This window comes from Aspergillus stella-maris (assembly GCF_047715825.1).
Source record: "Aspergillus stella-maris strain CBS 113639 unplaced genomic scaffold BDV14scaffold_7, whole genome shotgun sequence".
NCBI lineage: Eukaryota > Fungi > Ascomycota > Eurotiomycetes > Eurotiales > Aspergillaceae > Aspergillus > Aspergillus stella-maris.
Genome location: NW_027396801.1, coordinates 379,058 through 395,438, shown reverse-complemented (window position 1 = coordinate 395,438; position 16,381 = coordinate 379,058). Strand labels below are relative to the sequence as shown.

The 16,381-nt window shown below is 51.0% G+C and overlaps 7 protein-coding genes across 7 annotated transcripts; 5 read left to right on the top strand and 2 right to left on the bottom strand.

Annotated features, from left to right (window-relative positions):
• Positions 1-78: 78 nt before the first annotated feature.
• samB (MYND-type zinc finger protein MUB1) lies at positions 79-1,833 on the bottom strand (the record flags this gene model as incomplete). The annotated part of the gene is made up of 1 exon (XM_073772493.1): positions 79-1,833. One exon carries the CDS (start codon positions 1,831-1,833, stop codon positions 79-81), a length of 1,755 nt encoding a protein of 584 aa, XP_073631808.1.
• Positions 1,834-3,397: 1,564 nt separating this feature from the next.
• On the bottom strand, positions 3,398-7,264 carry BDV14DRAFT_187587 (Aldehyde/histidinol dehydrogenase; the record flags this gene model as incomplete). The annotated part of the gene is made up of 3 exons (XM_073770966.1): positions 3,398-3,521; positions 3,575-4,916; positions 5,812-7,264. The coding sequence occupies 3 exons, from the start codon at positions 7,262-7,264 to the stop codon at positions 3,398-3,400; spliced, it is 2,919 nt and encodes a 972-aa protein (XP_073631807.1).
• Positions 7,265-8,188: 924 nt separating this feature from the next.
• Positions 8,189-9,636, top strand: BDV14DRAFT_131684 (aminoglycoside phosphotransferase family protein). The gene has a single exon (XM_073766125.1). The coding sequence runs from the start codon at positions 8,298-8,300 to the stop codon at positions 9,024-9,026; it is 729 nt and encodes a 242-aa protein (XP_073631806.1). The 5' UTR covers positions 8,189-8,297; the 3' UTR covers positions 9,027-9,636.
• An 11-nt stretch (positions 9,637-9,647) lies between these two features.
• BDV14DRAFT_166853 (phosphotransferase family protein) lies at positions 9,648-11,023 on the top strand. Its single transcript, XM_073767570.1, has one exon. The coding sequence runs from the start codon at positions 9,683-9,685 to the stop codon at positions 10,736-10,738; it is 1,056 nt and encodes a 351-aa protein (XP_073631805.1). The 5' UTR covers positions 9,648-9,682; the 3' UTR covers positions 10,739-11,023.
• A 640-nt stretch (positions 11,024-11,663) lies between these two features.
• On the top strand, positions 11,664-12,201 carry BDV14DRAFT_166852 (uncharacterized protein). Its single transcript, XM_073767569.1, has one exon. It carries the CDS (start codon positions 11,790-11,792, stop codon positions 12,096-12,098), a length of 309 nt encoding a protein of 102 aa, XP_073631804.1. The 5' UTR covers positions 11,664-11,789; the 3' UTR covers positions 12,099-12,201.
• A 1,088-nt stretch (positions 12,202-13,289) lies between these two features.
• On the top strand, positions 13,290-16,249 carry BDV14DRAFT_166850 (glycosyltransferase family 15 protein). The gene is made up of 6 exons (XM_073767568.1): positions 13,290-14,152; positions 14,219-14,620; positions 14,678-14,764; positions 14,816-15,212; positions 15,272-16,148; positions 16,206-16,249. The coding sequence occupies exons 1-5, from the start codon at positions 13,881-13,883 to the stop codon at positions 15,611-15,613; spliced, it is 1,500 nt and encodes a 499-aa protein (XP_073631802.1). The 5' UTR covers positions 13,290-13,880; the 3' UTR covers positions 15,614-16,148; positions 16,206-16,249.
• BDV14DRAFT_131609 (uncharacterized protein) lies at positions 15,732-16,203 on the top strand. The gene has a single exon (XM_073766124.1). The coding sequence runs from the start codon at positions 15,850-15,852 to the stop codon at positions 16,093-16,095; it is 246 nt and encodes an 81-aa protein (XP_073631803.1). The 5' UTR covers positions 15,732-15,849; the 3' UTR covers positions 16,096-16,203.
• Positions 16,250-16,381: the final 132 nt, after the last annotated feature.

The window sequence follows — 16,381 nt, the reverse complement described above, 5'->3', positions numbered from 1 at the left end:
AAAGAAAAGGAGAGCGACGATGGGCGGACGCTATGCAAGCCAGCATGCATTGATAATCAGAGAAAAAGTTTCATCCGGTCATGGCGTGGCGCACCAGTGCCGGTGGTAAAGCCACGCTGCTTTTTGGCAGTCCTTGCTGCAGTATTTGGTGCGACGACAGCGGCGGCATTTGGCGAACTGTCGCGTGAATTCTTCCCATTTGCCGCACTTGTAGTACGCGCACTGACGGATGCCACCTCGGGATTCGTCCTTGCGACAGAGGTTCCGCATCACAACGCACGCCCAGTACGACATGTCCTTCGAATGATGACGAGCGGTAAACTTCTCCACCAAGGGGAAGATGTTCACGTCGTCGGGAAGCAGGTACTCCTCTTCTTCTTCCATAGACTCTGTCGGCGAGCTTCCCTCGTCCAACATCTGCAGCTCACGGTCAACCTTGAGCTTGGGGACGAGATGTGAGTTTTGAAAGTAAGAGCGGAGGTTGCAGTACTTGGAGACGTAAGCCAAAAGCTGCAGCGACATGAGGACATCCTCCTCGCGTGGCATTGTGTTCAGGATATTTTGGGAAACGGCAGAGCTGCGGTCGCGGAAGTAAATGGAGTATGGGCTGGGAACGATCGGGGGAGAGTTGGGGTTGTTGACAGCCTGAGTGTTGTCATTGTTGATGCTTCCGTCAACGGCAGAACGGTGAGTAATGTTAAATGTCTCCGCCTCCTGGCTCTCTGAAGTGTCTGTTACTGTCAGATCATGGGAATCTGACACGCCTTCGAGTATGGCTTGTCTATCGTTATCATCGTCAATATCCATGCCGTTCTGTACACCGACAATCGGTTCGTTTTCTTGACCCGAGACAGCGTCGTCTCCCATCACAGCATCTTCCCCAGCAGCATCGTCCGACTCTCCAGAGCCAGACTGCTGCTGACTCAGGGTCGGGCGCTGAGTAATGGGTGCATTGCCGCGAATGTGTCTAGTAGCGTCGTTGGGAGTAGTAGGGGAGTCGGGTTGGGAGGTGAGACCATTTAAGATGGTAGGGAGCATGCTGGGAAGCCTCTCTGCATCACGCACGGGACGTAGTCCAAAGCCATCGACACTGTCCATGGCAGGGATGGCTGTAGCCAGGGGCTGAATAGCCCTGTGGCGGTGGTTGGCATGGGATCGATGAGCGTGGGCATCCTGGCCAAAGTTGCTTCGCTCAGGAGGCGAGGTCATTGGTGCACGGGGCTCAGAGGTGACATCCATGGCATTCGAGTCCACAGCACGGGTATCGTGGAAGAAAGGAGGAATTTCGATGTGAGTGGGTGGAGGTTGACGGCGTGAGGTGCGTTGCTCGCTGTTGGAGGCTTCTGAGAATGAGGAGCGGCTGGTGTTATCGCCCGTGGCGGGGGTGGGCTTGTGAGAGAGATGGGCGTGCTTTAGTCGTTGGGCTTCGGAATCGGTCCGGGCGCGCACCCTGTCGATGACCTTGATGTAGTTATCTAGGATAGTAGCGATCACAGGGACCATGTCTGCTTCAACGACCCTGGTCCTGACATTTTCCGAGCCCCGTACTCCAATGTTGACTACGCATTGGAAGGCGAGGCTCCACTTCCACATCTCCATCAGGTTGTTACTGCGACCCTCCTTGAGGATGCAGACCAGCCGTTCGATACCGCCATCGACGGTGAGAATGTCACGGATGCGAGCGGATGAAGTTGTGAGGTAGGCGAGATGGTTGAGGGAGTTGATGAGTGGCAGGGTCGATGTGCAGTCCAGCGCCCGCCGGTCGTAAAGGGTGGTAGTGATGTTGACCGAGGCCTTGTTGACATTCGGGATACTGAAGTTGACCTCGCGCATGTTGGACGACAATTTGCCGGTGTTTCACCGGATGACGGTCGACTTGAGATGTAGGCAAATGGGATGACGCTCGTCGATGGGATGATGGGATCTGAACCCCTAAAGTGAGACCGAAAACTCCTCGCAGTACAGAGGGAAAGAGAGGAGTAAAGGAGGAAAGAGAGACAGGGGGAAACAAAGAAGATTAAGCCAGAGACATGAGGTATCCAGGGGGAAGGTGAGATGGCCGCGGAGGTCCTCGAGCGATGGTGGGCAAGCCTGGGATGAAGAGATGCTCGCAGGAACGGTAGGGAGGACGGAGGAGGGAGGCAGTCGGGGCCAAGAAGACTAATCCGTCAAGAGTCTGTTCTGCTGAGCATCCAAGGCGGTGACCGGGATGGAGACAGCAGACGAGTCAACGAGAGTACCTTGATGACAGTGAAGATGAAGATTGAAGATGGAAAATTGAAAAGAGAAACAAAAGACAGCCACAGAAGGCAAAGGGAAACCTTAAGACCACGCAGATGGCAAATTCGCCGTGGTAAGACTTAAGAGTCTTCGACCTGACTCTGACGATGGCGGACGGAGACCGGTGCCTGAGGCTTGCCCGACCCGATCTTCCAGAGGGAGTTTGCCCCCCTGGCCGCCTTTCTTATTCATCCCGCCACCACTTCTCGGCCTGTTCTATGCATGTCTTCTGATCGCCATCACTCTTCCATAATTCCATTATCCCGCTGTCACAGAGCACATTGTGTTATCAGGATCTCCCTCAGCTTTCCATAGTCCCAACTCATTTCGCTACTCCTTCTCTCTACGTTTCGCTCTCAACACATCAAGTAGACTAGTCCATGCTCAACCGCTCCATAACAGATCTAATAACAAACAACCTAATCGCAAATACACGCTCCAATTAAACCCTCACAATACCCCAACCATGCTCTGCTCTCCAAATCCAAGGTTGCTAGCCGCACCTTCCGCGCCGAGCTATGATTAGAAACCATCAATCGGTCATGCTTGGGCCGTGGTTGTACTCCATAGGCTTAGATGCTTTTCTATAGCGCGACCCGGTCTTCCGTAGCCGCCTCACCCAACCTTTCTAATTTCCCACGAACCTCTTGCATGTTTGGAGAGACGCTGTTGTCAGCCTTGTGATGTTTATCTGTCTCAGGATTTTCCTCTGGACCAGTAGGGTGTACGTTCGGGAGATCGATTTGTTTCATGATCCTTCTGCTTTGTTCGATCGTGGAGTGTGCCTAAAAATAGAGGTGTATAAGCGCCGGGCTTGCGGGCACTCTTAACTATTGCAGTTATTCTTCATACTAACAGACTCTTGTAGTCTAGACCCTGAAGTCTAAAATAGACTCGAGTCGTCTAATGGTCGAGGAGCGTTATCCTTGCACAAGCTACTGCTTGTCTTCAAGCGCCGTGGCGGTCGTGCTTTCCGAAACGACTTGCAGACAAACATCCTCGAGATTCTTGGCTTCAATGGGAAAACTTCGTTATCGAATTTTTTCGAAAACATAAGTCTTTCAACGATGAAACTGCCGGTGAGCCTCGTCCTATCAAATCTACAGCTCCTCCGCGTCTACAAATGGGCTGAGTAGACTGTGTCGATACCGCCAGTCACAACCATCTTGATGTTGACGTAGTCCTCAATGCCATACTTGCTTCCCTCACGGCCCACACCGGAGTGCTTGATACCTCCAAATCTATTGCACATTAGCGTTCTGAAGTGTGATAACTAAAGTGAGAGGTAACTCACGGAGCAGCAGAATCAGAAATGACACCGGTATTGATAGCAACCATACCAAACTCCAACCTCTCAGAGACACGATGAGCCTTGCCCAAATCATTCGTGATCAAATACGACGCCAACCCAACCTCAACACTATTAGCACGGCGAACGACCTCATCTTCCGTCTTGAACTTGGCCAATGCCGCAAGAGGCCCAAAGGTCTCCTCGTACGCAACTTTCATCGAATCGTTCACATCGCCCAGAATAGTCAGCTCGTGGAAGTTCTTGCCCACAGATGGCAAGCTGCTGCCACCGAGTAACACAGTCGCCTTCTTGCTAACCGCATCCTGGATGTGTTCCTGCGTCTTCCCTACACCGTTGGTCAGGGGGCCGTGTGTGACAGCTGCATCCTTCCCGTTGCCGACCTGGCACTTCTTGACCTCCTCCACAAGCCTCTTGCTGAACTGGTCATAGATTCCCTCCTGCACGAAGAACCGGTTCGCACAGACACACGTCTGGCCAGTTACCTTGAACTTACTAGCAACAGCACTCGCAACTGCTACCTTCACATCCGCATCATCAAACACGATAAACGGCGCATTTCCACCAAGCTCCAAACTCAATTTCTTCAGCGTCGAGCTCGACTGCGCCATAAGCAACTTCCCGACCCTCGTCGACCCCGTAAACGATATTTTCTTGACGATGTCGGACTCGCATAGCGCTAGTCCCAGAGCCGGTGTATTCTCCAACGCAGTAACAACATTCAATACACCAGCCGGCATGCCCGCGCGCTCCGCAAGAACAGCCAACGCATTCGACGAGAAAGGCGTCAGCCCGTCGCTCTTCATAACAACCGTACACCCCGCTGCCAGCGCAGCAGCGATCTTGCGGGCTCCCATGGCAATCGGGAAGTTCCAGGGCGTGATAAGGCCACAAACACCAACGGGCTCCTTGATAACCTGTGTTCGGGAAGAAGGGTTACTATGCGGAATAACATCGCCATAAATCCTCGGCGCCTCCTCAGAGTACCATTCGAAGAACGACGCCGCGAAGAGCGCTTCACCCTCTGCATCGCCCTTCGCTTTCCCATTCTCAGCTGTGATGATTTTGCCGATATCCTCTTTATTCTGAACGATTAGATCGAAAAGCCGGCGTAGAATTCGACCTCGTTGTCTGCCGGATTGAGCCCGCCATGTTGGGAATGCAGATGACGCTGCTTGGATTGCGGACTGGATGTCGCTGGGATCAGATTCGGGGCAGGCGCCGAGAAGTTCTTCGGTTGCGGGGTTGTAGATGTTGAATTTCTTGTTTGATTTCGAGGGGACCCAGGTGCCGTTTATGTATGATTTGTCGACGAAGAGGGATTGATCTTTAAGGGATGCTGCGAGGGACATGGCGAGTGATGCAGATACCCAGGGTGTGCTTTGTTAAAGGTAGGTAGCCTGGAAAGTTCGTAGCGAGCCGTAGAATCAGGTGTAGAGAGGGGAGATGCGATTAAGATAGATTCAGAAATCCTCTAAATAGGTAGGTATATAGCTTAACCCCCCGCCTCCATCTCCAACTCAGCCGCCCCCTCCTCCACTGATGCAATCTGTACGACTCCAAATTTGCGAAGCAGCAGCATCACACGCACCCGGTGGCCGAAGGCTATGTTTGCTTATTGGAGTACCTAAGTACCTACCGAAGGTTGGAGTTGGAGTCGGCTTCACCAGCCTACCTATGATAGGTATCCAACTCCACTCTCGGTCTCGGTTTCCGAGCCGAGAAGAACAACTTACTCTGTACGCGCCAAGCTCTGTAGATGCAGGATGAAGAATCTTGGAGGAGATCTGTCGGTTATAGGTAGTTACCTATCTGAAGCAGGGAGTCTAGGAAATGATGTGAATAGAATGCCTGAAGGACCTGGGTGCTAGGAATAGAAACCTAATGCTGCTAACATGGGCCGGAATGGGTGTGATGGGGCAGTGTTGAGTTGTTACGTAGGGTAGGTAGGGAGGTTAATCGTTGCTTATAGGTGCCGGGCTGACTCAACATTGTGTTTGCGGTTGGTTTGGTTCCTAGGTACGTAGGTGCTTTTACTCTGAGCAGTATGGCTGCAAGATCTATGTTGATGGATAACTTGCGCATTGTTGGTGCTTTTTTTCTTTGTCATGTTGCGCCTTCGATGTATACACTGCAAGATTGCAGTGTCAAGGAGACCGTCCAGAATACTGCTTATACAGCTTCGGAATTCTTCTTCCCCACAAGCCCAGTCATAAACGGACTCCTAGCCCTAACCTTTCTCCCCCAGACAAACATCGCCGTCGGGACCAGCGAGAGAACCAATGAGATAAGCGCCAAGAGTGTGCTCGCCCACTGGAACCCCAATTTGTTATACATGCCCATAGTAGCTAGGGGTAGGAAAGCGGAGAAGATATTCTCGCCTGTCGCAACAGCTCCAATCGCGCTGCCGGCGTACTGGCTGTATGCATCGACAATGTAGTCTGATACACCTGTCACAACGAGGACGCTACCGGCCCCAACCATACCCAAGCTGATCGCGGGTGCGATCCACGTGATATGAGAGTATGATGTCCAGGCGTAGGTGAACATGCCGCCAGATATACCAAAAACGCCTCCAAGAACGGCCATGTAGAGGCGAGCTTCTGGGATGGGAGAGCCTGGCTTTTCAGTGTTGCGGGAAGAAGATGCAAAATAAAGGCTCCGAGATACGAAGCACAGTACCCAGCCTATGCATTCACCAACGACGATGGCGGCTTGGACGAAGCCAGTTTGGGACACGGTCCAACCGTACAGTTCCATGAAGACTTGCTCGACGGACTGTGTAAAAAGGAAGAGGGTTCCCACAGTAAAAGCGGACCATAAGGTTGACACGAAGAGGACGGGCTCGGTGCAGAAAAGTATGATAGGTCTCGTTGAACTGTCGACGACATTCTGGAAACTGAGCGTAGACGCATGGCCTGGATTTTTCTTTAAACCTGTGCTTTCTCTGTTTCTGCGGGCTCGCCGTGCGAGAATTGCATCGCCGCGTGACTCGTAGAAAAAGAAATAATAAACAGGGAAAAACGCCCCAAACCAGATGAGTTGCATGTAACTAATCCAGCTCCAACCCAAGGACTGAAAGATAGCGGCTCCCATCACCGGACCCATACTGCTGCCGGCCATATAACCGAGTATATACAAGCTGATGGGGATTGACCTCGACCATTCGGTGCTCCAGACATTTCCGGCGACGGCGGCAGCTGTATTAGCCAGGATAGCAGCACACCCACCAGCAAAGAAACGTGTGACCACTAGTGTTGCGAAATTTTGAGCAACGGCTTGCGGTATTAGGAAGCATAAAAAGATAAAATAGGTCGTGAGAAAGACGGGCCGTGTGCCAAGATCCTCTGTTAGAGGGAGGATGAAGAGGGCAGAGCATGCGCCGCCAGATGCCCAAGTCGTCACATCCCAGTAGGTGTTTGGGAATGCCGTCTCGCTAATGTCGAATAGTTCTGCGATATCGAAATGTCCAACTGTAATAATAGTTCCATTCATCATTGTAAGGAAGGTGGCAAAAGCGGCAAGACATGTAAGAGTCCACTGCCGCGAGACAGGCCAGTTGTAAGGGTTATCTGGGTCGTCATGACCGTGCCAGGATAATGAGCCCATGTCACTTTCGTTTGCATCAAGACCTTCAGGAGTTGGAACTTGATCTTTGTCGTTGTAGGAGGCCATCGCGAAGTAGCCGCTGCTGGATGGTACTGCGGTTTGCCTTAGGTTGCAGCTGGTAGTGGATGGTTGTAGAGTGTGATCTAAAAAACAAAGACATCCTTGCCTTATGAACTTAATTGTCAAAGTCTTGAGGTATGTTAGGGCTCCATCTCCAGATATTGCCCTCTTTGGGAGTAGTGCGTTGCGTGCTCCAGATGCCAGGGCGAATATTTCGACGCAAGGAGGCGGATTCCACTTGCGGATCGATGCGGCTGCTTTAACCTCGTTACCGAACAATAGGCATTTGATGCTGCATCCGAGACCAACTCGGGCTCACGATTTCAATATTGAGAGAGCGAGCGATACCAGGATGGAGACGAACCAGCCAAAGCTCACAGACAAGCATGCCAAGGGATCGAGGCACAGCACCAAGCCAAAGTTGTGTTGCCTGAAAGCTTTGAACAGACCAAAAAAGAGGGACCCGTGAGGCGAATGGTGGTAGTCATCACGTAACCAGAACGTCGCTCTTTGAAAGTCGGCTCTAATCCGTGGAACTGTGGACCCTGCGAGAGAGCCCAGCTTCTCCCCGGAGTCGCCGATTATTCTCGGCCATTCTGAGGCTCGACATGGCTATGCAGTGGTTTCCAGCACAGATCGAGAAGGGACCTGGCCAACCTTTGAAAAATGACATTGTAGATGTTGCAGTGGACGAACAGACAAATCACTGACTGGGAGTGTTCTGCTGGGTGTTCCCTTTGTATTGTGCCAAGGCGGATGTATGCTATTTCCGAAGGCCGAGTACCTTCTGTACCTGGCGCTGTCTCCTGACCCTTCCTCATCACGTCTGGAAACGCTGTGACTAGAACCGCTCTACCATTGACTAGGATAAAGCTGTCAAGTCTGCATTCATGGGGCTGATTGCAATGCTATCGTCCCGGAAAAGCGTCTCTTTTGAGCGCTCGCCACCTGCTGCCTCACCGGGCGTATCCAAACCAGTCAACAATACTTTTTTTGGTGTCGATACTCGACGATTTTAGGGGTCAAGCTACTCGCACGAATGAGACCGCATCATAGCAGTGTCCTCATGGTGATAGAAAAGCTTTGCGTGGAGTACGGACGCCGAGTACATCTATTCGAAGCCTCAACAATGCGTTTCGTGGCGCAACATACCACCATTCCGGACCCCAAGGTTCTATTTGCATTCGAACATTCTGGTATAGTGTATATTGTGATGGAAAGGATTAATGGGGATATGCTCGGCAAAGGATGGGTGAAGCGAAGCGAGAAGTCAAAAGCAAAGCTTCTTTCACAGTTGACAGAGATGGTGAACGAGATGCGGCAGCTGCAGTCTCCAGAACGCACAGGAATTGCTTCGATTGACGGCGGATCACATTACGACTGCCGTGTACCAGGAACCTCCCTTCGCTTTGGTCCTTTCGGCACCGGCCAGAACTTCCATAAGCATCTACGAACGGGCATGGAGTTCGACCCTAGACTTGACACGGAAGCTCAAGATTCTTTTAAGCAACAAGACAACACTTGGCCTCTATCATTTACTCATGGCGATCTAAGTAGCCTGGACATTCTCGCTCGCGGAGATGACATTGCTGGTATTATTGATTGGGAAACAGCCGGTTGGTATCCCTCGTATTGGGAATACACTTGTGCCCACCTAGCCAATCCTCAAAACTCCTTCTGGGTCCATGAGATCGATAAATTCCTCCAACCAATGCCAGAGGAGCTGGCAATGGAACAAACCCGCCAAAAATACTTAGGTGATGTTTGAAGTGTCTTTTCTTGGCCGCTGGTACGATGAACGTCCAGCTGAGTAGCCCGCCCCTGGAAAGTCCACAATTGTATCTGCTTTGATTGGGCCTTGTCCCTATAACAGCAGGCGCAGCTTCCATGATGGGGTCAGCCTCGCTCCTCTTTCACTGGCCTAACGTAGGAGAGGAGTGCACGTGCTCGCTAAGAAACGGTGCTATTAGAACCTCAACCCTCCGGGAATGCCTGGAGATAGGCCCTCGCGGCTGGACAGGCACAGATTATCTGCATACCTTGAGCAATCCTAGTCCGGCCGCGCCCTCTCGTGTTCGACTAGGCGACGGCTAGTGTAGTTCCGACGAACATCCAGTGGACGTTGCAGGAGTGTTCTGGCGACAGCACTATTCTCTGCGTAACTCTTGAGCAACGGATGTCTCTCAATGATCATAATGGCTGCTGGGCGCCGCATGAACCGAACTGAACTGACAAACAGGGTGTCAAAAATGACTCATTGTTAGTCACTGATATCCAGCCAGGCCAGCCAGCAGCCACTAAACATATCAGGCTAGTCGTCGATACTGATATACTGACATCAACCAGATCGATCATCTACCTATACCTGTGTATATTTCTCTAGAAAACCCATGCCTATAGCTGAACTAATCCAATCTCTTGACAATGAGCACACCTGACACCTATTTACCTCCTGCACTCAGCGCAGAGACCATTACAACCCTAATTCTCTCCCTTGACCTCCCAACCCCAGTCTCCATCGAGCCACTCCAAGTAACCGCCGCTTTCCACTCAATCTACCTGATCCACTTCCCCCCTACCGCTGATATACCAGCAAGGCCAAATTCAGATGGCAGTATCATGCTCGTCCTCCGCGTCTCCGGCCGACAATTCCCAGGCATCAAGACGTGCAACGAGGTCGGCGTGATGACATGGGTTCGCCAAAACACGACGATCCCAGTCCCCGGGGTGATACGTTTCGATGCGACAGAGGACAACGCAATCGGGCACGAGTTCACTCTGCTTGAGAGGGCGCCTGGTGTTAGTGTAGACCAGATCTATACGACGTTGTCTGAGGAGGCGAAGACGCAAATGGTTCATCAGCTGGCTGATTATCTTATTCAGTTGCATGCGAAGCCCTGGATGGAAGGCTATGTGGGCGGTCTTACTCTTGATCCGTCGACGGGTTCTGTTGCACCGGGGCCTCCGATCGATGAGAACTTCTGGCAGGCGCCTGACTTAGACAAGTACTGGTCTGTTGGCGTACGCAGCAAAGAGACGCTGCAGACGCTCAACCCGATCCCCTCTCAAGGATTTACCGGCTACGTTTCGTACAATGTCGGGTGTTTAGAGCGCTATATGCACGCCCTTGAGGTACATCCATCCCTTGAGGCCTACCGCGAACTAGTCCCCCAGATCAAGGCGTTCATAACGAACCTTCAGAAGGAAGAGAATATCGAAGAGCTGAACCGCGTTGCCTACGTGCTAGCCCATAAAGACCTGCACTTTGCCAATATAATGTGCGATCCAGACGAGTCCGGTTGTCCGATCACTGCCGTGCTGGATTGGGAGTTCAGTGGGGTGGTTCCGGCACCACGATGGAATCCTCCTCGTGCGTTTTTGTGGAATATGAAATGGACGCCTGAAGACAAGGCCGAACAGACGCGAATGGAGGAGCTGTTAGAGAAGATTTGCCGCGAGAAGGGGCGAGGCACATTCTAGAGGAGATGAAGCTGAGCCCGCGCCAGGAGTCAATGCAAGCGGCCGTGAATCACATACGGGCAATAGTGGAAGTGTGTCCGCGAAGCCAGGCAAAGGATCGCGTGCAGCAATGGCGCCAAGTGGCGGAGGCGGCCATGGAGGCGTTTCTCGTTTAGTTCACTTGCAATTGGATGCGCTATGCATCCTGGCAAACATCGGATTGCCGGAGATACTATACACTCACAATCATTTAGTTGGCTTTGATGTCAATGTTTGTCCTGTTCTGCGCTGCAGACTGTATTCCATACTTTATAGGCTAAACAGAATAAATGTCTCTCGGCTTGAGAACCCGCGATGATCTCGTGCTCCCTCAGAACCCACTTAACTGCAGTGGATATCCCCGGCCTCGTCTACCGATGCTATCAACAGATGGCAAACTTTCGACATTCATCCGACGTGCGATAGGGTCAGCACCGATAAGGTAGATGGTGGTCCATGGATAAAGTTGTACAGACAGAGCCAAGTCTTAGATACTGCCAGGCAGGTTGTGGGAAGAGCAAGATCAAATGCTCTGGTACGGAGCCATGTATCAATTGCAAGCGGCAAGCATTTGAGTGTCGCTTTTCAGACGCCCATAAGGGCATTATCAAGGAGAGGTATTTGCAACAATTGTTGGAGCAGGCTAAGAGCAATCAGCATGTTTCGCATAAAGCGTTATTGGGAAAGAAGCGTTCTGCTGATGTTGTGTTTGGATTTGGGACTGAGGTTGATGCGGGAAGTCCTGATCAGAAGGAGCGGGCGGAGAGATACCTACCTACTACTACCTACTAAGCACATGCTGACTTCTGCAATGAGCACTGAACTTCCTCCTTACAAACCACCTGATCAGGAACACAATGTCTGGACCAACCCCTTCCTTGTACCTACAAGAACAGCCAACGACCTCTACAAGAGAAAGAGCGGCTGGAGTAGGTGCCATATGTTTAGGAAATCATCTCTCGCTGCTAATTGACCCAGGACAGTATGGCTGGTCCCAACCTCGTTATGGTCACTGACTTGCTCGATTTCGCTCATGTTGGCTGAGAATCTGCATCTGGAATCCTCATACAGAGTATCACGCTCTTTGAACATACCCCCTGATATCGGTGGACTACCTTCGGTCGACGACGCCCTATATTTGTTCAACACGGTCGGGCCTGTCTGTACTGATTTGCAGAATCCTTATGCACTCCAGCGCCAGCCTCTCTGTTCCGCATATTTCATCGGCTACGACCACGACAGCAACTGCAATGAACCCTTTATTGGGATCAAATGCCCAAGCATACGGTCCTTCTCACACAACCTGTTCCCCGGACATTCCACACCTAGTAAACAGTACTGAGCTCCTTGGTGAGCTGGGATATCATCGTACGAGTTCCTGTCAATTGTCGACCAGACTGGCGAAACGGAGAGCACCAGTGTTCTGGACTAACCTCAGCGGCGGCGTGGAATGGGTGTTCCTAATCACTTCAGCTTGGTGGTGAGGGAGTTGCGAAGATGTAGCGTGCTGGTCTTGCCCTAGTAAGGACCATTGAAGAGGACCTGTGCATGGTTGCATGGGCAAAGGCCAAACATAAATGTCACGTGGAGAGACCTAATCTCTGATCCAGGGTCCCTGTATTACGGATTACGGGGGGTGTTCCAGCCCTTACAGTCAAGATACCACGTGATTGCCATGAATAGGCGCGTTCTGGACCCTTAGCTGGATCGAACCCAACAGGGCTCAACGATTTCTGGAAAAGCATTTACAGCAATTTGACAGCGGTGCTTTGACACCGGAAGCCGGCAGCATTGACACTTAGGCCGTTGGACCGCCTTGCAATTGTCCAGACGAATGATTACATGGTCTTCTTACACTTTGAGTGATGAGACACAAGTAAGACACCATCCTGCCACAGACACTGGAGTATTTACTCCTTGGACCAATTAAGTCCGTGCCATTGAGCAAATGTCCCTTGCTTCGCTGTCACCTGCTATAAAGGACCTTTGGCCACCATACACTATTCTTGATGTACCTCTTGAAGGTGTCACCGTGAGCGTCTCCGTGAGTTACTTGTACCCCAGAGTCTGGGGTAATCCAGATATAACGTAGAGAATACCTGTCTGGAAATATGATGACACATCGACTTCCAGGAGGATAAGAGACAAAAAACCATCCCTTTTCATGGAAGAAAACCAAACAAACTCATAAATGAGAAAATGCATTCAGCCGTTGAGTGTCCGCTGGTAATTTGCCTGGACAGATAAGCGGGTCAGGGGGCCTTTCAATAATGAAAGTTCCAAGCTGCAGGGTTTCCTTTGCAGCTTAGCTTAATGGCAACGTGTTGTTTAGCCTCAGCTCTCAAAACAGTTCCCTCAAGGACTTGAACACAGCTTTTGAGAACAGACAGCATAAGTTAGATTGCCAAAATACCAATGTCCAGACTAATTTCAAATACAACAAGCAGATCCAATGCTGATCCTATGTGCATAAGTTGTTGTTAGGACGAGCATAGTAGTACTTAGTGGCGGTACCAGTACCGTACCAGACTCCGTTACAGACCGGGTGGAAGATTACCCGTAATTTATCGAAGCCACTGCCACGCCTCCTTAGCCAGTTTGGCCCTTTCGCTCTCCCCAAACTTCAAGCCTTCATCTGTCGGATGCCTCCCGCAGCTTTTCGGTCTTCGACCTGACCTCACCGTCTAATCTTCTCGATTGATGCTTTGGTCGTCCTTCGAATTATCGACCGTACGCAGGACCATTGTCGCCTGCGCTGATCACAACGCACGTACCGTCCGCTTGTGCTGGCTCGACTGAGGGAAAACTGCAAAGAAAGGAGGCTTGCCTCCGGCCGCTCGTTCATTCCACTATCGCGCTGAATCCACTCCTCTCCTCCTTTCTTCTGTGAATATTCCTCATCATATCGGTATCTTTGTTGATATCGACCGACCAGCTCGCTGCCGACTCGTTCCGCCTCGAATCCGTTGCTCGCGTGCGGCCGATCTGACCTGAGGTGGATTACGTTGAAGACCTGCGGTTTGGTCTGACATATAACCAACATTGGGCTGGTGCCCTTTTGTGTTGACTCGGAATCTCATATCGCTCTCGCGACCCGAGCCGCAGCCCGGGCCATTTCGCACCCATGGGGCTCTCTCAGCGGGTTCGAAAATGGTTGCCCTCAACACCGAGTCTCCCGATAGATGACTCGCTCTATGAAAAAGGCCATAAATCCTCGCGGTTTGCTTTTTTCAGGCGCAGGATACGGTTGAAGGGCAACTCCTCTATTTCCATCCCCCTGGGGTTTGTTTTATTATTCCCATGCATTGTAATAGTTTTGATTTTGTTACTTTTCGTTCGACACCCCTCCTCCCCAGGGGGCATCTTAATACCCGCCGGCACACCGCCGTCGATAAGGTTAGTCGCAGTTCCTTGTCTCTAACTCTATAGCGCGTGTCATGTGGCTAATACTCGTTTCAACAGGAAAATAAGTGAGAAGTATGACAAGGTCTTCGCAACAGGCTGTCTCCCAGTCGAAAGGACAGATGGCCCTAAAGCGAATGCCGCTTTCGTTGTGCTCGCAAGGAACAAAGAAATAGACGGTGTTGTTCAGTCCATGAAATCAATTGAACGACACTTCAACCGCTGGTACCGCTATCCTTACGTCTTCCTGAATGACGCCGATTTCGATGACAACTTCATCAATACCGTGAAGAATTACACAAGCGCCCCCGTTGAGTTTGGAAAGATCGACGAGTCGATGTGGGGTTATCCGAGCTGGGTCGACCATGAGGTTGCCAAAGAAGGTATCCGCAAACAAGGAGATGCCGCAATCATGTACGGTGGCATGGAGAGCTACCACCACATGTGTCGATTCTATTCTGGGTAAGTCATCGCATCACTTTCAGTAACCTGATTTTGTATATACTGACATGTCTCAAGGTTCTTCTACAAGCACCCTCTGCTCATGAAGTACGAGTGGTACTGGCGGTTGGAGCCTGAGATCACCTACTTCTGTGACATTACCTAGTAAGGATGACGCTTCCTCCTTCCACCTTCTTTTACTTACACTTTCAATAGTGATCCATTCCTCAAGATGGCTGAAGCCAACAAGACTTACGGATTCACCATCGCTGTCAAAGAACTCCGCGAAACCGTCCCGAATATTTTCCGCTATGCCTCCGCCTACAAGCGAAAGAATAACATCAAGTCTCAAGGACTGTGGGAAATGTTTTTGGAACCTGTTGCTGAGCCGAATCCCGAAGAACAGCAGCCAGAAACTCTCCCCGAGGAAATTCTCATCACTGAACCTGGTGAGAAGAACGAAATCGACCCCGAGACCATGGAAGGAGAGAGCTACAACATGTGTCATTTCTGGAGTAACTTTGAGATCGCACGCCTGGACTTCTTCCGAAGCAAAGAGTACGAGGACTTCTTTGAGATGATGGATAGAAGCGGTGGTTTCTGGATGGAGAGAGTGAGTTCTTACAGTTCGTTTGAATTGTCTTATTACATTGACTAACAGTCCTGCTCTAGTGGGGTGATGCACCTATCCACTCGCTCGCCGCCGGTGTCCTTCTGTCTCCAAGTGATATTCACTACTTCCGTGACTTCGGCTACCGACACACCACGATCCAGCATTGTCCTGCGAACGCGCCCGCTCGACAACTACCACGCATTCCATACCTCGAACAGACCACACTCGATGAGAAGGAACGAATTGAGGAGGATGAGTACTGGGCCAATCCTGATCCTGTCAAGGAGAACGGTGTTGGTTGCAGGTGCAGGTGTGATACAGATATTGTGGATGTTGAGGGCAAGCAAGGTAGCTGTCTCGCAGAATGGGTGGACGTTGCTGGCGGATGGGCATCTCCATAGACACGACTTTTTTATAATATTCGTTGTATAATCTTCACGTCCTCGTTTCCGTACCTACATGATCGGCTGCGAGCATCACTCGGATCTTCCTTGGAGTTATTCTTTTGCTTGAGCCTATATGTTGCGTGGGCTGTGGGGTTGTGGGCGGCGTTTTTGTTACGGATCTGACGACTTCTTCTCTGGAAGATGGCGTGGCCATTATCATCAATATCGACAAGTCATCTAGCGTGCTTTGTATGTTTCACTTGGAGATTCCGCGTTCATCTCTAGCCTTCTTGTTGACTTTGACCACGGACTGTGGGATCTTCATGAGCATGAGCAGCCATTCACTCAGCTCCAGTGTCAGCGTTTTCGCCGTCAGAAGCCCACTTTTGGATATACAGGGACAAACATGGACGGTGGACGAGCAGCGGAGTGTTTCTCAGAACCGTTGCTTTGAGCGTGATATGGTGGACTTGGGACTTGGCAGGCACGCCATCTAGTTGTAAAGGTACTTTATGCATAGTGAATCTATCATTCATCGGACTCAGCCGGGCTTTAGCGGATAGTCAGTCATAAGATTAAGAAATGTAGCTGAAAGTAGAATGCAGACCTCTATGAAGTTAAAGTTACTTGGTTGGAATCATGACACTGTCGATACCACGGTCCTTAGAAAGTCAGGTTATCGGAGCAAAGCAATCGACTTATCAGAGGTCGAGCCCTTCACACTCGCCCGTAACTTCCGGCCACAAGTCACCACTGGACATTGCTCCGTCATGTGCCCCGCGT